Source organism: Larus michahellis, chromosome 3 (genome assembly GCF_964199755.1).
Source record: "Larus michahellis chromosome 3, bLarMic1.1, whole genome shotgun sequence".
Classification (NCBI taxonomy): Eukaryota; Metazoa; Chordata; class Aves; order Charadriiformes; family Laridae; genus Larus; species Larus michahellis.
In genome coordinates, this window is record NC_133898.1 from 107,867,622 (window position 1) to 107,891,659 (window position 24,038).

At 36.6% G+C, this 24,038-nt stretch overlaps 1 protein-coding gene across 1 annotated transcript in view; it reads left to right on the forward strand.

Annotated features, from left to right (window-relative positions):
- Positions 1 to 24,038, forward strand: part of CSMD1 (CUB and Sushi multiple domains 1) — a 1,197,588-nt gene that overhangs the window by 1,154,522 nt on the left and 19,028 nt on the right. The window contains exons 56-64 of the mRNA XM_074581652.1: positions 2,304 to 2,477; positions 6,056 to 6,238; positions 9,816 to 9,992; positions 10,979 to 11,158; positions 12,502 to 12,675; positions 13,642 to 13,815; positions 16,799 to 16,872; positions 20,986 to 21,097; positions 22,198 to 22,377. Coding sequence (XP_074437753.1) covers positions 2,304 to 2,477; positions 6,056 to 6,238; positions 9,816 to 9,992; positions 10,979 to 11,158; positions 12,502 to 12,675; positions 13,642 to 13,815; positions 16,799 to 16,872; positions 20,986 to 21,097; positions 22,198 to 22,377 — 1,428 coding nt within the window. The remainder of the gene's footprint in view (positions 1 to 2,303; positions 2,478 to 6,055; positions 6,239 to 9,815; positions 9,993 to 10,978; positions 11,159 to 12,501; positions 12,676 to 13,641; positions 13,816 to 16,798; positions 16,873 to 20,985; positions 21,098 to 22,197; positions 22,378 to 24,038) is intronic.

The following is a 24,038-nucleotide window of genomic DNA, read 5'->3' on the forward strand; positions in this document are numbered from 1 at the left end:
TTCCGTTGGGATGTTTTTCTTCTCTGATCACTATTAATGTTCTGACCTTAGATTTCTGAATTACAATGCAATTATAGGAAATAATAAATGTCAATAAGAGCTGTAGTCTGAAAACTGGGTTTATTCACATTTCAATAATAAAATAATTTAGCAGAATACAACTTTTTAAATACAAAATAGCTGCATGAAATGGTTCATGGGAAGAATATTTTACTGATGCAAGCACGTGCCTCCCTTTCTCGTTCTTAGAAAAAACATTATGAAAGTCTGTGGCCCAGTTTTGTGCATGATCCCTTCCTACTTCCAGGACTGGTGTTTCAGTGTGAAGGGACACTCCTTATGCAAGGGACAGAAGAGGACGGGGAATCTAAATCACGTAGAATAGCTACCCATCTTTCCACATCAAGTATTTTTGAAGTTTGATAGCATTTACATGGCTTTCTGGTTTTAGGCAGAGCTCGAGGAAAGTCATAGGTGTGCACTCCCTCAGAATAGGAAGTCCTGACCTTGCTCTGGGGACTATTGATTGAGGCCGTGAGAACTTTCAAATTATCCTGGGAGGTCCCTACATTCCTCACTCACCTACTGTATTAGTTGCTACCGATTTGCTGCTGGTGGACTGAAACACTGTCTGAATCCTAAATATCACCAGGACAAATTTAACATTCTTTCCCCTAAGAAAAACTCAGTGAAATGAATAGGGCTCTTTCTGTGAGAAAGATCTGTTTTATCTATTCACAGATGAAGTCCCCCACAGTCTTTTCAAATACTGTAAGAGAGATTTAATTTTCAAAGGTTATCAGTCATAATCCCTTTTTTTTTCAAGCGTAAGGATGTTTTTGGTGATAGGGCAAAGTGCTTGGAGAGGCAGGTGAGATAAATTTTGCACTCAAAGTGGACAGAATGTTTACCATGAAAAATTCTAGTTCAAGAATAAAAAAATAGAAACACAGTGCTCTTTTATATGCAAGGCAATACCTATGACTGCCATTGCTTAAAAATGGATCCTTCTTTTCTTCATAAACTGGTAAAATTTCAAACCACTCACTACAAATCATTATACGGCCACATTAAGGTGACCTGCCTATGATTTTCTTCCAAAAACTCTGATCACCCACTGCAGCTCCTTCCAGAATTGTGGCAGGATTAACATTTGCATGGTACTGAAGCAAGCTTGTTAAGGTTACCGATCTGGCTGAAAACTAAACACTGATTTTTTTTCTTTGGGAGTATTGGTCAACCAGATCAGTGTATTGATTTGGTTTACCATTTGCTACGTGAACGCTTAAGCCAGCCCAAGGAAAGCAAGAGAAACACACAGCAGGGAGAGTGGTGGTCAGGACCATGCCTCTTGGCAGAATTCCATTATGTAGTCAGTTTGACTTTATCATGGGACCCAGCAAAACACAAATAATTTTGATGTCTGTCAGGCGTAATAGTCGTTAGAATAACAGTCTCTTTTTTTTCTAAAAAATTATTTGACCTGTAGATCATTCATTCAAGTAACTCATAAAGCTGCTCAAGTTCAGTTGCTCCTCTTAAGTGTTGCCTGTTTAAGTTGTGTGACTGTTTACTAAAGTTATATGAAATTTATTTTCTTTGTTTTTTCTTTCTCTATTGGATGACCTAAGTTTTACACAAAATGCATTCAGAATTTAATTTCAAGTTCACCGTAAGATGACTTATGTTTCCTCATATAACAGATCTGAACTACTTGTTTGCAAGTTATTCTGTGCCAAAATTGTTCATCTGAATTTTTTTCTCAAACAAGATTAATTTAAGCATAAATACGATTCATAATTTACGAAAATGATTAGCAATCCATTTTCCTCTTCTTCACTTTAGTGCAGCACATTGCTATAATAGTGCTACAGGTGAAGCTTTTTTATTTCTTTATACTGTCTAAACTGTTTCTAGTTATTGTATAGATATGATAAGGCTACTTACCATTATCATATCTGTAATATATAAGCACATTGCAACGTTAACCTTATTTGCTTTCTTCTTTTCCAACCTTAATGGAAATAATGTGTATTATCTGTAGGGAATGACAGTGAACAGAAATGAAAGAGAATAGAGAGCTCAGTATATTTTTCAGGGAAAGGCTTAACTGAATGAGTTAGTGTTACATGTAGTTTTATGTTTAATCTTACAAATGACCCGTAAATCATTTATAGCAACCACAAAACTGAAGATATGAAGGAGTTTATGTTGTGTGGAACCAGCATCATACGTAAAAGTTATAGTAAGTTTTTTCTGTGCTATGAAAACATCTTCTAATATTGTGCTCTTTCCTCTGTTAGTAATTTCTTGTGGACATCCTGGGGTACCTGCCAATGCAGTTCTTTCAGGAGAAAAATTTACATACGGCTCCATAATTCGCTATTCTTGCACAGCGGGTCGAAGGCTCATAGGAAATTCTACTAGGGAGTGCCAAGAAGATAGCCACTGGAGTGGAACTCTCCCTCACTGTTCAGGTATTCTATCAACCGTCATCTGAATGTCACCTTGTGTCGCATGAATAAGGCTATTCTCAAGCAATTTTTAACTACGGTCAGATATTTGGGTTGGGGTTTTTCCCAAGTATATTTTAATTTCACCAATAGCCGCTCAGCTGAGTTGTAGCATTTATTGAAATATTCTCATATGTCATCTCATCCTCTTTGTCATCACTTCGTAAGCTTACTCCTTAGCTAGGTGCTATGGTAGTATACTGCAGTATATAGAAGCTGCAAAACACTATTTAAAACCTGGTAGAGTTCTGCTTAAAAAGGATGCGCGTATTAAATTTGGTTTTTATGAACACTGTTTTGTGTAAACAAAGGTCGTCACATAGGAAATATTGATTAGAAAACACCACAGCAAAGGTATGAGATGGTAAACTTCATACATTATGTTCCTCTTTTCACTTACAGAAATGTTCTTTATTAATGCCGTAATGTACAAATACCATAAACCTCTGCAGTGTTCTTGGTGCTGTCAGGAAGTACAGAAACAGTTTATTCTCCCCTAGACTAACTGCAAATTTAGAAGCAGCAATAAAACATTACACAGTTTTGTTGAGTCAAGAGCTCAGATGAGGATTGTCTACTACGGACATCCACAGTGTATTAATAAATTTTGTAAGGTAAACAAGTCTACATAGTTCAGTATATAAGAAAACAAATACCTGACAGGTTTAAGAAGAAAATTTCTCAATGAGAAGATTGTTCTATAATTCCACATTATAGAATCTTCTTATAACTTCCCATAAGCTCTTGGACATGGCCACTTTTGAGCTGATGTGGTTCAATGTGGTTCAGTTCAGATATGACCTAATTTAATAGGTGTAAGGTATTTAAATTCTGTACTTTGAAAAAGCTCTAAATAAGAGTTTATTGAAAATGGTCCATTCATAAGATGATTCTGCAAGGATGCTGAGCAGAATTTGAAACACTGAGGAAAGGAAGTGAATTTAAATCACTAATGGTTCTTTTATGTGCTGCTCAAGGAGGAAAGACTTTACTTAAGAGTCTTCTCACACTGCTAGATCTCACTGCCGTCGTGGTCTCTATACCAAGACCTGAAAGAAATCTCTGCAGGACAATCAAATGTATAGTTTCCAGACGGAATTGGCCTTTTCTTGCTTATCTTAAGTCCACATCTATGTCACTTTCGCTTTTTTATCCAGTAAAAAATGACAGATCTGAGATTGCAGCAAGACTTTAAAATTTTTAATGTCAGAGCCCTCTACTGCTGTTACCCAACATTTCCCACCATAAGGGAAATTCTCATGCTGGTGGAAAGAAATTTTAATTTGATAATTGAGACTCCTTAGACATCAGTCGTGAATATGATAGTATTCTTACAGACTCATAGATTTTTATAACATTAAAGGCAACTGTAGTCACCTCCTATGATGGGGAGAATATGTCTAGTGTAACTAAAACATTGTCAGTGATGCAGAATTTAATTTTCTACTTTTGAACATCATGTGACACCATCTTGAGAGCATTTTCCCTAGGAAAATGATAAATCTATCTCTGTTAACTCAATCAAAAAAACAGACAAGAACACCCAAACAGAGAAAAACCCCTTAAAAAGGTGTCTCATTCCTTGAAGGCATTTAAAATTATGAAAATAACTACACTTTCCATTTTAAGTATTCAGGAGATTACTCCATTAAAAAACCAATATGAGTAATTTGCATTCATAATGTCAGTGAAAGAATGATTGTGCCCAGGACAACTGAGACAGCTAATTGGTTTTATACTTAAAGAGATATGAAATACAATCCCAATATAACATTTGAAACCTGTAGTCTGTTTCTGCATGGGGTTTATTTCTTTGTTATATATTAATATATGTTTGAATTCGTGATGGTATAAATATGATCTCAGCGTTTGTTGTCACCTGGTAGCTGCTACAGTGATGGACACTTGTATTTTGTGAGCTAAGTGATATTTGAGATTTTTGTTTAAGACAACTCACTCATTTTTCTGTAATGGGTTTGTAGTCATCTACACTGATAAATAAAAAGGTGTCTAGACCTTCGTAATACTATAACAGCCTTTGTCTATACCCTTTGACTATAAACTTTCATAGCTCCAGTTTAAACCTTCTCCAATGGTTTTCACCCGTCCCAACCAGCACTCCATCAAACAATGCACAAATGCTTTACAAGTCAGTGTGCGCTGGACATCATTCTCAACAACCACTTTGGATGCAGCCACCCTCTTTCAGAGAGTGATTTTAATGGTATAGATGTGGACAGAATATACCAGCTGGCTGGCTTTGAGACACTCACACTGTTTACAAGCATGCACTTAGACAAGGAAATCTAGGTCCAAATGCTGTAGGGCAGGATGGCAAGGACAATCTATTCTAGGAGAAGCTAGTACTTAGCAAAGTGGACACAAACGAAGCCCACAAGTTAGGCTTGAATTCAGGAACTGTGTCTTTTATGAGGAAGCATGATTGTACCCAAAGTGTGTGTCTCAAACTTGCTATACTGAAACCCTTATGCCACACACACAATCATACTTTCTGACTTTAGAAAATTTTCATTTCTAAAAGAAAAGTTTGAGTTTTCTCAACACTTCGCTATTGTTATTCCTTTGTTCAAGATTTTGTCCTTTATCTGAGAGGTGTGCCTATGATGAAAAACCTATGTAAGAAGATACAGACTTCAACCTATGGAATTATTTATGCATATTTTAAAAAATACACAAATCAGAGTTTTAATAGAAATTCAGTCTAGACGTATAACCTAAAAATGGAGCACAAAGGATAGTGTTACTATGAACCACAATTTTGACGCAGAGGGATTTAGGAGAGATACAGTTCTATGTCATAATTTATTATAAATTGTTGATACTGAGACCATACTTCCTTGACCATCCTTGAGCATTTCCTGTAGCAGCCACGTTATCTGATAAGGCGGTTGACTGGTTCATCAGACCTATGGGGGCGTATTTGAGAGGTCTGTTCTGCAGCACATTCATTCCCTTCTAAAATTCTAACCAATACTTGCATTTGAATTTCAAGTATAAGGAAAATTATGAGGTGTCCTTTCCATTCTTGACAGGCACAGAGGACCAGGGACCATTTAGTGTTTTCTGTGGATATCTGTATTTCAAACGTATTGCTTCAGAATCTTGAACATGGTTCCCTTCACTCTTGCTGTTATCTAATTTTCATTATTACAAGTTATTGCTGGCAGAGAAACTGAACAATAAAATAAAATGTGTGGAAACCTTTTTTTATGTGGAAAAGACGACAAATTTGTTAAAGTGACAAAAAAATGACAGGGATGCTTTCAGTGTTCAGGATTATCTTTTATTTATATCAAATTCTATGTTTAGGTCTGTATATAGGTCTGAGATGAGAAGTAGGCTAAAAAGATATGTTATTTTCTTCTTTGGCTTTGGTTTCACGCCCTTGCACTGGAAGAAAAGTGATTAATTATAACAGAAACAGTGCAGTTAGTAGTACTATTCGCAAGAGAGTATCTTCACTACTCCTACATTTGCATGTAACGTCGCTGCCAGTAATTCTGCTTTGCTGTGTTTTACAGGAAATAATCCCGGCTATTGCGATGATCCAGGAGTACCGGCTCATGGGTCTAGACTAGGGGATGAGTTCAAAACAAAAAGCCTGCTACGTTTCTCATGTGAAATGGGTTATCAGCTGAGAGGATCTGCAGAGCGAACATGCCTGCTTAATGGTTCCTGGTCAGGTATACAGCCTGTGTGTGAAGGTAGGTATTGATACCATCAGCATTTATGACACCATTGAATGACATTTACTAATGACATTTTATTCTTTAATTACAAGAAATTCTATGACAGAAATATTTTTTTAATATATTTTATATTGCTCTGCAGAAATTTTATACAAAAAAAGTTTCAAAGCAGTTAGTGTTTTGCTTGAAAACCTAAATGCAAACTGTTAAATTTTGGAGTATATATTTATAAGAAGATTGGGATAAAATAATTCTAGTTAAACAAATATTAAGCCTGAAAATATAGAATAAATACCTAAGTTAAATGTAAAAGTAAACAAATGCTTCTGATTGAAAATATGAAAATGGAGTGATAAATCTGTCATCCATCTCCTAACAATATGATATCTTCATCTTCTCTTTCTACGTAATGTCTATGCATCAAGGATGGAACAGATGATAAAATAACGTTGTACTCTTAACTAAGTATAAATTAATGTTTATTTCTCCACTTAAGTTAGACTAATTTTTTATGAGATATACTATTTTTACGTTGGCTCTTCCAGAAGAAATGCAATGGAGAATATTTCTGAAAGTCACATTTTAGAATAAGAATATAATATAGATAATATATATAAGAATATAATGAAGTTTTACACTTGTTATGTACTGTCAGAATTGGAAAGCAGCAATGGAAGACTTCAGATTTAGTTTTAAAATGACTTCTTGTTTTCCAAGAATGTTTGAAAAGGTGCTGTATCTGATTCGTTGTATCTGTTGTCTGCTATACTAAATGATAAAATGGAAGATAGGATAAGATATTTTTAACAAATTTGTTATATTTTTTCCACCTAGGGATTTTATCACAGTATCCTCATCTAACAGCTGTTCTTTTGCAGTATTCTTCAGCACAGACTAATCTTCTGTCGGTGTAGATATCACCGTGACTGTATGAAAATGGTAGGGGGCACAGGATCTGTATCTTCAGCAGGAAATTGGAGTTTTGCCATGTCCTTTCTTCTTCCCCTGCATGAAGACATTAAGTATCATAGGACAGCAGCACAATTAGCGGAGTTTGAAATGCCACTGTTTTTTCTTTATCTTTTTGCTTCCACCTTCTGTTTTCAGAAAAAAAACAAACCCACAAACAAAGCAAAAAGCCCTTTTGTTCCACTTTTCCATTCTTCTTCAATTGTTTCCTGTTTAGTATAAACACAGATGAGATTAGGAGGAGAGTACCTTTTCACCCCTACAAGTTCAGGTTCCAACCTAAGGAATTTTTCTCTTCAGTGTTTGAAACCTTAATACATAAAAAGTGAATAAGACTTCAGTAAAACAAAGGCATTTAGGTATTATTCCAAATATCAGTAATACTCAGAGTAATTTTTAACTGAAAAAATTTATTTTGATGAATCCTGTAATCTATAACTATTAGATTATAACTATTATGCTGGGGGCCATCCAGCTGGGGGTCATTGTGGGCAACAAGTTGAACATAATCACCAACGTGCAAAGAAGGTTAATGGTATCCCAGGCTGCCTTAGGAGGGAGGTGATCTTTCCCCTCTACTCAGCACTGGTGAGGCAGCATCTGGAGCACTAGATCCAGTTCTGGGCTCATCAGTACTGGAGAGACATGGACTTACTGGATATTGTCCAGCAAAGGGCCATTAAGATGATGAAGGGGCTAAAGCATCTCTCCTCTGAGGAAAGGCTGAAAGAGCTGGGACTGTCCAGCCTAGGGAAGAGAAGGCTCAGAGGGAATCTTACCAACATATATAAATATCTGAAGGCAGAGTACACAGAAGATGGAGCTGGGCTCTTTTCAGTACTGAGTGACAGTACAAGAGGCAATGGGCACAAATTGAAAAGACAGGACATCTGTCTAAACATCAGGAAACACTTTTTTACAGTGAGGCTGACTGAGCACTGGCACAGGTTGCCCAGAGAGGTGGCGGGATCTCCATCCTTGGAGACAGTCAAAAGTTATCTGGATGTGGTCCTGGGCAACTGACTCTCAGTGGCCCTGCTTGACCAGGTTACCTCCAGAGGTCCCTTCCAATTTCAGTAGTTCTGTGATTCTTTGATTCTGTGATTCACATATATAGGAAGACGTGATACATTGAATTATGCAGTTTAAGTAAAATAAATATTGTAAGTGCTGTAAGGATTATTTTATAGACAACTACGGTCAAAGTAATTATCATTTTGTCAAATATTAAGCTTCTGCAGACTTGTCTTCACATGAATTCCATAAATACATTTAGCCTTACTGAATACATCCAAGCTTTCCTTGTGCAGCTCAGGTAGAGGAGCCTGAAGTGAAGGAATGAAGTTAATCCTGGGAAAGAGGGGAGGAAAGGTGTTCTTCTAATGTTTGTCTTTTTGTCCCTGTCCAAATCTATTTTAATTGGTACTGAATTAAAGGAATTGTCCCCAGATTGAGTCTGTTTTGCCCACAATGGTAATTAGTAAGTGATTCCTCTGTCTTTATCTCAACCCATGAGCTTTGTCATCCTTCCTGCTGAGAAGGGGGCAGTGAGTGAGCAGCTGGGTGGGCATTTTGCTGTTAGCTGAGGCTAATCCACCACAATATTCCAAGCCATTAAGTTTAATCACACTTACGTTTAATCATATCATTGTATTCAACTGAATCATTTCACTTCTTAAGAGACCACACTCATTTGTGCTGTAGGAAGAGCAGAAAGAGTTGCTACCTCTGGACAGCTGTGCAAGAGACAGTTGAAGTATGTCCTTCCAGTCTTACAAACCACTTCATGCTTCATGGAAGACTGAAGGAAAGAGTTTGACTTAAGTGCACATTTCTCCATAACTATTGAATTAACCCTGTTAATCTCTTAACCTCATGATAATTTATTTTATTCCTATGAAGAGAAGTAGTCTCTGTCCAACAGTGGAATGTGTTTGCCAGAGTCCTGTCTGCCGGGACGGTCAAATAAAGACGCTTTAGAGGAAAGTTGTTAGAAAAATTCAAAACAAACAAAGAAGTCCTTCTCACGATCAGCTGGTCAGTTGGAAAAAAAACAACACTAAACCCTCCCAAAAACCCAACATGTAATCAGAGTAAACCACTGTCAAATCTCCGATGTATGAAGCTGAAACATAATCATTGCCTTAATGTATAGCTACAGATGCCAAAAAACATATGCAGGCCAATATGTAATGTCTGTTCTTTTCTTGATTCAAAAAAGAAATGGACAAAAATTGGCTATTTATGCCTTTTACAATTGAAAGAAGAGATACTGAAAAACAGAAATAGAATAGAAAAATATGGTCAAAGGCAAAACAGAAGCATAGGTCTGTCAGAAAGTCCTGCATGAGCTTTCTTCTCTCCAGTGACCGTATTGGGTGGAGTGGAGCAAGCAGTGCAAGCTAGCTGAAACAGCAATTGAAAAAACAAAACAAATGCAAGTAAAGTGATCATATTAACAAAGAGAAATAAGTTATTAACTCACGAATATACCTATTAAACATTTTCTTAGCAAAACGTGTTATAGCTTTTTTAAAAGATGGGCTATTGACCTATTTTTTTTTTTTTTTCAGTTAGTCACCTATCATGGAAATACTGATTTTTCTTAACCTTTTCTTCACAGCTGTATCTTGTGGGAATCCTGGCACCCCAGCCAATGGTATGATAATATACACTGATGGAATATTATTCTCCAGCTCAGTCATTTATGCCTGCTGGGAAGGTTACAAAACTTCAGGGCTGACTACTAGACATTGTACTGCTAATGGGACATGGACTGGCACTGCCCCAGACTGCACAGGTCAGAAATAATCTTTCTTCCTCTAAAGCTTTAAAGTAGTAAGCCATAGAGCCTTGCTACTGAAAATGATTGTTTTGTTAGATAAATTAACACGTTTTTTTCACAATTCATCTGTATTGTAATACTTGAATATTTTATGTATCTAAAGGTACATGCCCTTTTAATATGTGCTAAATGTTACCAGAAGTATCTTTTTAAGGTGGATACATAGGGAACTTTTCTGTATTTTTTAACCTCATGAATGTCAACATTGAAAATATAACATTATTCCGAAGAACAGGTGTTCCTCTAGAGTTTCCTTTACCTTCTTTTTTTTTCTTTTTTTTGTTTTTCTTTTTTTTTTTTAATGTGGCTTACTTACAGAAGATGAAGTTCTTGTAGTTCTAAATCAGATTTTACCTAATTGGATACATTACTGTGCCAGTTTTTATTGTGAGCCAAGTGAGTTAGATCTGCCCTGTAACCATTCTGCTGAGGACCAAGTATCAGGGAGCAGTGAGACTGGGCTACTCCATCAGGGAAAGCGAGTGAGGAGCAGAGGAATGCTACAGGGCCAGCAGGGCCAGTGGCCTCACTGACAAGGCCAGACCCACAGTACATCAGTACAATGACACACAAAAGAAAAAAGAGGAATTCCATAACTGCTGGAATTGCATTTCACCATCAAAATTAGGCATAATGTGACAAAGATCGCAGTATGAAGGAAGGAAAAGTCTTGTCAAAACTACCACTAACATAACAATCTACAGTGGCATTAGAGCATACCAGCTTAAGCTAGTGTGTTTGAGGAACACAATACTTGGCCCACGCTATTGCAATGCCTCAAAAATACAACTTTTTAGCTAAAAATTAAAGATTACTTTTTTGATTTTTTGTGAAATATATTGATTGATTTTTTCCTTGTTTTGGATACTAAAAAAAAGTCAATATTTCATTACTTGTTTATTGAAAAAAAATAAATCCCTTTTTTTTTTTTCCCTTACTAGTGATCAGCTGTGGAGATCCAGGTGCATTAGCAAATGGCATTCAGTTTGGAAATGATTTTACTTTTAATAAGACAGTCAGCTATCAGTGCAATCCAGGATACTTGATGGAGCCTGCCAGTTCATCTACCATGCGTTGTGTAAAAGACAGCACTTGGAACCAGAGTAAACCAACTTGCAAAGGTGTGCATTTGAACTTAAGTAGTTTACAAATACTGTTTTGATACTGTATGTGAAATTCACTGATCAGTGTCTTTATTTATAAAAAAATGTCAAAACCTTCTCTGGGACAACTGACATGCAAATGCAACTAAAACATTTAGATAAGTATTTGTGTAAAATTTGTATTTATTTTGCACATATGCTATGGTGTAATATCTGTCCGAATAGTGACATGAATGACTACAGTAGAACCAAATCACTCTGCAGAGAAGATTATCAGAGTGCTCAGTTTAAAATGCTTGAAATGAAGTACCCTTTTTTCCTTTTTGGGCCCTTTTATCTTGGATTAGATGGCCAAAATTCTGTAAAGGGGTCCTGCAAACCGAACTTTCCATAAAAGATTACCCTGTTGCAGTGGTTATGATGCAGTGTAGTCATCATAAATAGCCAAAAAGATGCTTCACGAATAGCTAATTACAAGTGCTAATGTAAAGGTCATAGTGGGGATGAGGCTGAAAGGCAAATAAGGTGGCCTTGGTGAAAATTGTTAGCACCACTACAGCAGCTCAGGGAGTAAATGTAACAGCCTAGGGCACCTTCTGCTTATAAAAGGCCTAGACTGCCAATTCATCTAGCACCACTTTAAAGTGATGTCTAAGTCTAGTCTACTGATTAAATTTTGGCGAATGTAGTCAACTGACTGCATTTTCTGTTGTAAAAGTCACCGACTGAGTGATTTTACAGTTGTGCTCTTTGTTGAACAAAATCATGTGTAAGTGTAAATTTGGTCATTCCAGATTTCATTGTTTTGGGCATTCTTTCAGAAGTTGGAAAACATCAGAATATTTTTCAAGCCACTAATTACCGATAAAGTCAATGTCCATTGTGTGCTGAAAGCCTTAGAAAATGAGCAGGTGAATGAACAAAGTCTTATTAAAAGCTTTAAATAGTGCTGAAAAATTAATTTAAAATAAAATGTCAATATTTAGAATCATAGAATCGTAGAAACATATTTATTTAAATAAATCATGTTTATATAAAACTTTTACCTAGCTCAGTAGCCTATTGCCAACACTGATCAGTAAAGAATATGTAGGGAAGAGATTCAGAACTAGGTAAGCTGTATACTCTTCTTGCTTCCAGCAACTCAAAGGTCAGGGACTTCCTAAACCTATAGGTGGTATTTTTGTATTTAAATTGGTTTTCTGTCTATCACAGGCTGCTCTATCAACACATAAATGCTTTGTTGGAACTGAACAACATTAAATTTTTTTTTAGTTTCAAAAGCATGAGTAAATATTATGTTGCATTCTGCTAAACCCTATAAACTCTTGAAATTCTTAACTTTTCTTTTTATGACACAGCTATTACTTGTGGCCCCCCTCCAACAGTACTCTATGGGAAAGTGGAAGGATCTGATTATCGCTGGGGTGCCAGTGTGAGTTACAGCTGTGCAGAAGGCTATCAGCTATCTAACACAGCTATTCTCTCCTGTGAGGGTCGAGGAATTTGGCGGGGAGACATCCCACAGTGTTTGCGTAAGTTTTCAGGGTACAGTTGTGTTGGGCTTCAATGAAGGTACAATTGGTTGTCTCAGGCTACAATCAGTTGTCTTGGGCTACTGTCAGTTTCTCACAGTTTAAAAAGGACTCAGCAAGATAGGTAGATATGGACTACCGCAGGATTCTCCCTCCTTCTTCCAAAAAACATACCTCATTATGAATTTGAGTGGTTGTGCCCATGTAAGGTCATGGTCTTCTTCCTTTCCCCAAAAGTCACCTCCATCTCTTATTACCTAATTGGACCCATCACCATTTGCCTTACTGAAAATCTTTTTGAATGTTCTGAATTTGACTTGTAGTGAGCCTGATTAAAATTTTCCCTTACACTTTTCTTTTTTCTTCCCTATTTCAATTTCCATTATTGGGTGAAAACAAAGATCCTAACCCTCAAGCTCATAGTCTTGCTCTCCCTTTTTTTCTCCCTTTTTTTCTTTCCTGAAGGCAAGTACATACCTTCGAATCTTGTTTGTATTTGTTTTTCTCCTTCTTCTAAATCTGTCAACTCATCTCTTTCAGTACTTGAAATCTTGTCAGGACTATGACAAACATTTTTCCTTTTACTTAATTAGGTCAAAAATGTTCAGCCTACTCATCTGAGGGTGACTGATGTAAAAACTGGATACATTTTAAAGCATTACAATATAGCGTTGTCTACTTTGAGATTACTTTGTCATCCAAATCTAATCAGCATTTAAGTGTCTCAATTAAAAGGTCGATTTTTCCAGGTTAAGTTTTATGCTTATAATAACTATAACAGTGACAATTCATTTTAAATTGCTGTCAAGAATTTATCTGAGCTACAGTCCTACACAGATAAATGAACATAGCATTTGCACTCATATTCAGTATACCTGACTAGCACATAAAAAAATGTAGAATACTTCAGTCGAAGCATGTGCAGTTTTTAGTAACTTTTTTTTTCTTTCCTTTTTTATGTACTAGCTGTGTTTTGTGGTGATCCTGGTACTCCAGCAGAAGGACGCCTCAATGGAAAAAGTTTCACCTACAGATCTGAAGTTAGCTTTCAGTGCAGACCCCCTTTTATTCTGATAGGCTCTTCAAGAAGATTCTGCCAAGCTGATGGTACTTGGAGTGGAATTCAGCCAACATGCATTGGTAATAACTACTAATATTTAGGCTGTTTCTACTGAGAATATTCTTGATAAACTATTACACTACAGTAAATAGTGGCAAGCAGGTTGAGGGAGGTGATTCTGCCCCTCTACTCCGCTCTCGTGAGACCCCACCTGCAGTCCTGCATCCAGCTCTGGGGGGCCCCAACGTAAGAAGGACATGGACCTGTGGGAGCAAGTCCAGAGGAGGGCCACGAGGATGATCAGAGGGCTGGAGCACCTCTCCTACGAAGACAGGTTGAGAGAGTTGGGGCTGCTCAGCCTTGAGAAGAGAAGGCTCCAGGGAGACCTTGTTGCGGCCTTTCAGTATTTAACAAGGGCCCACAGGAAAGATGAGGAGGTCTCTCTATCAGACAGTGTAGTGTAGGACAAGGGGTAATGTTTTGAAACTGAAAGAGGGTAGATTTAGATTAGATATTACGAAGAGACACTGGAACAGGTTGCCCAGAAAAGTGGGTGCTCCATCCCTGGAAGTGTTCAAGGCCTGCTCTAGTGGAAGGTGTCCCTGGCCATGGCAGGGAGGTTGGAGCTAGATGGTCTTTAAGGTCCCTTCCAGCTCTAACCATTCTATGATTCTATGAAATCTAGCAATTAGTTTTCCAAATATAGAAAACGTCTCTGTAATATAAAAAGAACTAGATAAATAGGGTTATATTTTGAGTGTAAAAATTTTAGGATAAACACAATCACATATGAAGTCATTTGTAAATTTACATGATTGCTCGTCTGCTGGAAATGCAGAATGTCAATAACTGTAAGTGCATAAATTTGTTCCATCTATTTTTAGAATCTTTTAGATACACAGAAGACTTTGGCAGATTAAAGACCAGATTCTGTCACTGGAGAGTTAAAGGCATTTGTCAGGATCAGTCCTAAATCAGAAAGCTTTTTGGGCTTTGTGAAAGTGGCTTGTACAGTTCAAAAGGATGAAGCGTGCTGGGTCTGATCTTTTGAAATTCTGATAAACTGCCAAGTATTACCAGTTTCTCATTGACTGATGTGCAACTGATAGGCTTTTTGCATGTTACACAATCAGACAAACTGAGAGAAATGATGGATACCTGTAACTCCCACTGACATCAGCATTTGTTCCAACTCGAGGTGACTTGCCAGAGAAAATTATTTTGGTGTTATAATAGAAAAATCCTCCTTGATATTTCTGAACAAACACATTCAGTTATAGGCTCTAGCCCATTTATATATTTTGCTGTGACTGAGATATTGGTTATGTGGAAGAGCTGGGGTGGGCACTCTGGGAAAATGTGGCAAGCATGATTGTTGAAAGCAGCCTGTATTTGTAAATTAAGACATTAACACTCAATACAGTTTTTTGATATGAATTCAAAACTTCTTTTGTCCCTAGTTTTTATGAATTGAGCAATCCATTTTACATCTATGTTTTGTAACAGAGGAATGAAGGTTTACAAAAGCTAAAATGCAGATTTGTTGCGAAGAATCAAATTTGAAAATGTCATAATGAGACTTCTATTTATATTTTATATACCATAATGTAGAAGTGAATGGAAAATACTTCATCAAAGTCATAAGCTTTTCTTTTGCATCATAATTTTTATGTTATCACAAAAGGAAAATATTAGACCATCTAAAATATTTACAGTTACCATTGTTAAGCATTTTGAAAATTAAGATCAGTGAACAATACCTAGAAATATGCCTAGAAGTACCATAAGATAGCAAATGATGGCAAGCTTTTCTATTTCTGGATATTGATAATTTCTTTAAAATTCTTGGAGAAGTCTTCCTTTTTTCCCCCACTGTTTCCTCAGATGAGACGTATCTGAAAAAGTCAATACAGCTTCATGTGTCTATTATTAGCAATAGCATTCCAGCTGAAGATAATTTGTAAAAAGTTCTTGATCTGTTTAAGCAGCTCAAGGTCAGGAGTGTGTTTGGCTTTTATTCTCGCACATTAGGTCAACATCCACCTAACTTTTGAAGCTTTTGGTAAATATCAGTCCAGTTGAATTGTTATGTTCTACTGATGGTCAACATTGAAAATGGAAGTTGACCGAGAGTGGAATGACATACCACATTATCGTATGTGATAAGTTCAGTTTTCCCTCTACAGAAAACTAAAAATGGTTACAGATGAAATACAGTCCCAAGTTGCATTCCTTGTATTCAGTGTCAGCACAAAAGCAGACTTGGTTGCCAAGAGGGAATCACGTAGTACAGAAAGATCCATTGTATCAAGTCCTGTGCTGTCTACCTGGTGGATGTGACTCAGCAACCCCAAAGCAAATACACCATCAGAATGTGAAGTGAACATTGCTGAATCAAAAATAGTTGCAGGCTGCTTTAAATTACACTTATGAAACTGATCATCAAATAATTAGTTATACTCTGTTGGCATATCTTTTTTCGTGGGGGGACTGTCTTTTCATTCTCCAGAAATGACTGGGGTGGTAGTCCATTTGAAACTTTTTTTTTTCTTGGAGACATAGAAAGAATTCTATCAAAAAAATTGAGTATTTTAGTTGCTATAAGAAAGCGGATTGGTTTGGGGTTTTGTTTTTTTTGGGTTCTGTTTGGGTTTTTTTTAGAAATCTAACTTAATTATTAAGCTGTTGATTGGGAAAGAACAGAAGAAAAATATTTCCCTATATGTTCCATTTGCATTGTGAATACACCTTGTATTCAAAAAAGGTTTAAAAGGATAAGCTCAGCAAAAATTGATGCAATCCTGACTCTAAAGTCTACACTGCCAAAGATACCCTCAAAAAATACCCTTAAATAATAGCAATGTTCTGAAACAAAGAACGGTGACCTATCTTGGAAATTTAATTGGAAATACAAATGTAATATATAGAAATATACACATTCCATTACAAATTTAATTCTTGTCATCACTAGACATTGATGAAATGACTTAATCTTTGCAAACATTTTTAGATAATTCTTTGCATACCATAATAATATCTCTCATGTTTCACATTTTACATTAGATCCAGCTCACAATACATGTACAGACCCTGGTACTCCACATTTTGGAATACAAAACAGTTCCAGAGGTTATGAGGTAATCCTTTCTTTTATTTATTAGCTTTCTAAAGTGAAGATGCATTTAATAATTACAAATATATTTAATTATCTGCAGGCTTAAATGTCTGATGTAAACCTTAGGAAATTTCCACTCCTTTTTAATAAAAACTCATGCTTCATTCCAACCTTTTTTTTTTGAACATACAGTTTAAAGAAAGAACTTCTAACCTTGCAAATATATCATGTATTCAGTCCTTTAGTAGACTTCAGTAGGGAAGACTATTTATAAATTGATTACCTAATATGATATGACATGATATAATTACTTTGCTTTATGATCATAATTCTTTCATACATTGATGAATAGTCAGTAAATACCTAACAACCAAAAACCTGCCTGATCCAAAGGCCGTGTAGTCCTTGACAAAAAAAGTCAGCAAGTGGCTTTACTAAATCAGCAATTCATGTTACATTTTATTCAGTCAGAGAAGATAAAATTATTCTATGTGTTGGATCCAGGTTCTCTGTGATGAATGTCCTTTCTATAATTTCCAAATTCCTCACAGATTATTAGTTTACCGAGTGTCAGTCAGAGAAGTGACCGAGGAAATAAAAGTAGATGCAACAATGACCAATCCACAGTCATTATACAGTTTGATTAACCTCTTGTGGATAGATTCTTCAGGTATAAATATTTGAGATTGGAATCTAAGATATGTTATTTGGATGTTCTGCTTATTTCTGAACCTAGAGCAGTGTGCCCCGTGGCATTACGGTCAAGTTAGTAGATCTGTTTTTCAAAAAGTCCTCTCTGTAAGTTCCTCTGGTTATTGGTACCCTCCCTCTCCTGCAGTTGTGCTGTCTGTCACTGCTGTGGCTGGCAGCTCTTTTCTTCACCTTCTCCTGCTGCCTGGCTCGCAGATGCCAAGGCGCTTCTCCCCTAGCCACATCTTGTGCCTCACGCCCGAGGTGATTCTTCTTCTAGTAATAGGTGTAGTTGGTTTTCTGTCTATTGTCTCATCTTGACACTGCTCCTGTCCCCGTCATCACTTCAAAACCAACTCTAATCTTTGCACCTAATTTGATCAGGGAGTTGTTTTTTTTCTCTCCCCCTTTTATTTTCCTCACAAGTTGTCTTTAATAATAGAATTGTACTGGCCAATTCACTGTTCTAATGTCTGTTGAACATGAAGGTTAATTTTCTCTTCTCCTTCACCTCTAGAGGCAACGGTGGGTCTTCATCTGTTCTGTATTTAGTCTTTCTCAAGTATGTGTGTGGTGGGTTGATGCTGGCTGGATGCCAGGTGCCCAACAAAGCCGCTCCATCACTCCCCTTCCTCAGCTGGACAGGGGAGAGAAAATATAACAAAAAACTCATGAGTTGACATAAGGACAGGGAGAGATTATTCACCAGTTACCATCATGGGCAAAACAGACCCGACTTGGGGGAAATGAATTTAATTTATTACCAATCAGATCAGAGGAGGATAATGAGAAAATAATAGCTAAATCTTAAAATGCTTTCCCTCCACCCCTCCCTTCTTCCCAGGCTTAACTTTACTCCTGATTTTCTCTACCTCCTGCCCCAAAGCGGTGCAGAAGGACGGGGAATGGGGATTGTGGTCAGCTCATCACCTGTTGTCTCTGACACTCCTTCATCCTCAGGGGGAGGACTCCTCACACTCTTCCCCTGCTCCAGCATGGGATCCCTCTGATGGGAGACAATTCTCCATGAACTTCTCCAACGTGAGTCCTTCCCACAGGCTGCAGTTCTTCACGAACTGCTCTAGCGTGGGTCCCCCATGGGGTCACAAGTCCTGCCAGCAAAGCTGCTCCACCGTAGGATCTTCTCTCCACAGGTCCTGCCAGGAGCCTGATCCAGCATGGGCTCTCCAAGGGGTCACAGCCTCCTTCGGGTATCCACCGGTTCTGGTGGGGGGTCCTCCATGGGCTGCAGGTGGCTCTCTGCTCCACTGTTAACCTCCATGGGCTGCAGGGGGGCAGCCTGCCTCGCCATGGTCTTCACCAGCGGCTGCAGGGAAATCTCTGCTCCAGTGCCTGGAGCATCTACTCCCCGTCCTTCTTCACTGACCTTGGTGTCTGCAAAGTTGTTTCTCTCACATTTTCTCACTCCTTGCTTCTGGCTGCTGCAGCTGCTGTTGCACAGCAACTTTTCCATCCTTCTTAAATATGTTATCACAGAGGCGCTACCATTGCCTCTCATTGCCTTGGCCTTGGCCAGCAGCGGGTCTGTCTTGGCTCTATTGGACACGGGGGAAACTTCTAGCAGCTTCTCACAGAAGCCACTCCTGTAGCTCCCCCACTACCAAAACCTTGCTGCACAAACTCAATACAATGTGCTTTCAGTCTCAGATGAGATGTTTTTCACTTTCAGATGTACAAGATGTAGACTTCTCTGCAAGTGCTAGTGAAGTAGATTTTTTTTGGCATGTGATTAGTAGGCTTCCTGTTTGTATGAGTTAGCCAATCTAGTATAACCCATCTTTAACAGTCTTTCCTCGTTACAGAAAGGTGAGATGACAGGCAGCAGACCTTTGAAGGGTTTTCCACTGTCTACCAGCATCCTGTCTTGCCCCATTCATTTTGTGCCTTCTGTGCTTCACTACGCTGACTGTTACAGATGCCTCCAATATTTTCCATCCAAGCATTATACAGAGTGCACTGCTATTATTTTTACTTTTGCCTGTAACGTGAGAAATACAGCTCTGTAACTACCTTGAACCTAGACGTTATTTTTTTGTTTGGTCTTTTGGATCACAAGAAGCAAGGTGACTTAGAGTCAAGACCAGCTATACTCGGTTCCGGTCTCTGCTACGGACGTGCTGTGTGTCCTTGGCAAGACAGAGAGATGTATAAGTTAAAAAGTAGTTATAAATAGATAAGTCTACAAAGCCATATCAGTAATTTGACCTTTAAAAGTACCAGTGAATTTCCCAAGCCACTTCAGGAAGAACTGGTGTTGCATTTGCTGAACATCTATTGTGATAATCTGTTTATATGTGACGGAGTCTATAGTTAACAGGTAGGCACTTCTGAAGATAACCACCCATTTTTAATGTCCGTTGAAGTCCTTCTATGAAATTTGCAGTGTAGAGCTACCTGCATTTATATACCTGCAAGCTAATTTTATTAATATACATTGATCAATGCCCATTCGCAACCTACTTGCATTTGTCCGTGTGACGTTACTTTATTAATAAAGTTGTATAATTTCAAATAATATTATTTTTTTGGTGTTTTTTTCATTTCATCTGATCATATTTATTGCCAAGATGTTTTATCTAAAACAAAAGCAATGCATTACCAGTCAGCCCCGCATCCTTAAATATCTTGACCTGGATTTGTATTCTGGTTGCTTTTGTCAATGCCATCAAGTCCATTTTACTAGAACTTTCCACACAATCTCTGTCTCATATGTTATGAAAATTATTCATGACTTTCAATTTTGTATCCAGTTTTCATGCTTTTCTATTCTCAACAGAAGTCTGAAGAGAGTTTTCTCAGTTACTTTACCTTTTCTTCTGAGAAAGGTCATATCACAGTTGACCATAGGAAGGCTTTCCATAACATCACTCTGTTAGTTGAAAATCATAAGTAAAACTTAGGTAGTTTATAGTAACAAATGCAGTGTAAGGAACTGTGGCCTGGAGTTTTCTCTAGTGAATTTATTTGTAGATTTGTAGTAGAAACAGATTTGTAGACTGTAGGGACAGTTCTTCATGGTTTTTTCTTTTTCCTCTGATCAACTTTTTTAGTCAAGTCACACAATGAGAAACAGACTTTATGGTCAAGCTCTATCGAAATATATTCAGTGATGTACAGGAAAGAGAGACAGTCATTTAGTTCGCTTCTGTCACACTGACAAACTAATAGCTGAAATTTATGAGTGTCGTTCTTTTCCCTGTACACAGCCTTGTCAATATTTTCCACTTATTGCTTTCAAATAAGGTTACAAAAGATCAATTGCTCAAACTCTTCATCTCATTAAAAAAAAGTTTAACTCTAGAAACTGTAAAAATAGGACACTTTTATTTTTGAAAAAATGTCTCGAGTAGCTTATTACTGTCTTGATATATGACTACATGTGATGGATACCTTTTTTTATCTAACATTCTGTTTTGATCCTTAGGTTGGGAGCACAGTCTTTTTCAGATGCAGAAAAGGTTACCATATTCAGGGATCTACCACCCGTTCTTGTCTTGCTAACTTAACTTGGAGTGGCATACAGTCTGAATGCATTCGTAAGTCTGGTTCCTTATTTAATGAGTTAGAATGTTGTGCAATTTTAAAAGAGTTACAAAGTAATGCAGGTGGTAATTCATAGTAAATTATATTCTACAAAAAGATAAACTTTATTCAAAACAGTATTTTTAAATGTTTTTTTATTTCCTATTCTAAGACCAAAGATGTATTTGGGATATTATTTTGATGTAAGGTTTTTCAGATTTTTTTTTCATGAAGTTCACGAAAATTCTGTCAGTTTTACTCAAAAAAGTCTATCCTCATTAATCCACTACATTAGCTGCTTTAAATTAATCTAGCTTTTTGTGTGTGTGTTGGATTAATAGAGAACAAAAAGTGTCCTAAGTATTCACGGGGCTGTTTTGTTGGCTATTATTTTATGAACTAGAACTCAGCAAAATTCATCGTTTCTGGGCTATGCATGGGTATGTAAATGATTAGTGTATTTATAGCTCGGTATGGGGTGGAGGACATCAAATAACTATTGTATTAAAATACACTGATCTAAGGTAAAAGTAATTCACTAGAATGACCTTAGATCCTTATCCTATTTCAAATTATCTTTGCGTTGTTATAAATGAACACCATGGAGCACAGGGAAAGAAGCATACTGAGCAACCACATCTGTTATAATCAATGTACTATGACAAAGCCTTCCTATGGAACCTTTATTTCAATTGAAATTTATAATGAATTTATTTAGCACAATAACCGCCCTGTAATTTTCAAGGCTCTTTAAAACACTGAGTGGAAGTGATGCTTGAAGCTCTGACAGTACAATAATTCACAGGACCAATCATTGCACCATGTACAATGGCCTGTGCCTCCCTTCATTTTAACTCTTTTTGCTATCATGATTTAATTTTGGTGTATTGTTTAAAAATATGTGATGGTATCATTTCTATCTTCCCACAATAATATAATTATATGCTCCGAGTGTTACTTTTACATTTAATAGCTACTTGACATTTCTAAAAGGTGTACAAAGTTTACATAATGAAAGGGAGTAAGTTGGCATGCATTTATTTCAAATTATGTACACTAATCCTATGGAAACTGTTTATCAACACTTTTTCTAACTTTAAACAACCCTTTGCAGCTCATGCTTGCAGGCAGCCAGAGACACCGGCACACGTAGATGTGAAAGCAATAGATCTTCCTACTTTAGGGTATACTTTGGTGTATACCTGTCAGCCAGGATTTTTTCTTGCTGGTGGATCAGAGCATCGGACATGTAAACCAGATATGAAATGGACAGGAAAATCACCTATTTGTAAAAGTAAGTCATTAGTCAAGTGATATGTTGGGCCCTACTTTGTTGGATTTCTTTTTCACTGACATTTTATATAGTAGAATTAATTTTTCCACTTACTATTTAAAAACACGTATGACACAACAGCTTTTACATTATGAATGAAACAGTAAAAAAATCAAAGTGAGCATAGCATCTAGAACTCATGGAGGAAAACATGTGGATGTGTGTGTGTAAATGCACTGGCACACATATGTAAGTTTACCCGTAACAAAAGCAAACAAGACCTAAACAATATAAAGTATTACTTTTAACTGTATTTATGTCAGTTTTAAAGTGTATTTCAATTTATACAGTGTTTAATGTATGATTTTCTATTAGGAACAAAAAAAGTTATTTCATAGTTTGCCATTTAGATTCATTCAAGTATGCTTTTTGTCTACAAAAATCTTCTAAAATAAAAATGAATGATAAAAAAAGAAATACATCTTTGCACCAGATTCCACTTTTATTTACATCCATGTAAAATTCATATAGTTTTGCTAGAGTAGCTCTAAGTATATCTTTATGAGGCCTAAATTTGTACTTCATATGCGAATAAACATGGCTATAAATTCCCAATTCAAAAAAATAAAACAAAGCTATATTTATAATGTGAGTAAAGGAAAAATAATCAGATCCCATGGGAAAGATGTTTCCAACATAATTTTTAATTCTAATATGTTAAAGAATGCTAAATAAATTTGATGTTTGAACAATATTTGATTTTTCATTTACTTATAGGTAGACTACTTTGTTTCAACATTGTCAAGACACATGATCGACACATAAAAATTTGTCTTCTAATTCTAGTTCCCTAAAGGGTGATTTTTCATGGGTACTATATAAGTAGTAATTTAAGATAATAAATCTTGTATGTTTTTTGTTAATTTTCTTTTTTTTTTAAATTAAAGATAAAGCACAGAAAAGGTTTCGATAAGCAAGGATTCTTTTTTTAATTGGCTTACAGTCGTTAGGTATAATTCTGCAGGCTTTCTGTGCTTTCTTAGCACTTGATCAATCTAATCAGTGAATTTCTGCTCCTAAAGGAAAAAAAAAAAAACATGCAAGACCAAATCTTCCTACAGGATATTAGCCTTTTTAAAGTGGCTAATGATGTGAGGCCAGAACTTGATCTGGGGTCAATGGACATAACTCTGCTGAGTGTACCAGAAACATAGCAAATGACACCAGTTGTGATCCTTTCCCATGATATCTGATCCTGTCATTTTAATCCAGCTATCTTGCTTTTGCTGGTTTGTGTCATAAATGTGTCAATCCCTATTAACACAATTTTTGCTATATTTAATATCCTATTATTCATAATTAGATATAGTATCTGTCCCCTCTATAAGGCTCTCTTTTATAGCACTGGGACTGATATAAAAATTTTAGGCCTAAATATATGAAATACGTGGCTAGCCAGACAACTTTCCACAGTAAAAATGTTGTTTACCTAAATTATTTTCTGATAGTTTTGTGTAAGTGTATAGGTTTTAACATGTAAAGTATTCAAGACCAGTTATTTCTGTTTTAAATATGGCTCTATTAGATAAGTGATGATTGCATCCATCAGGCATTGTTTTAACATTCTATTAAAAAAAAAAACAACCAACAAATATGTTCATGAAAATGATAATTTGTCTTTT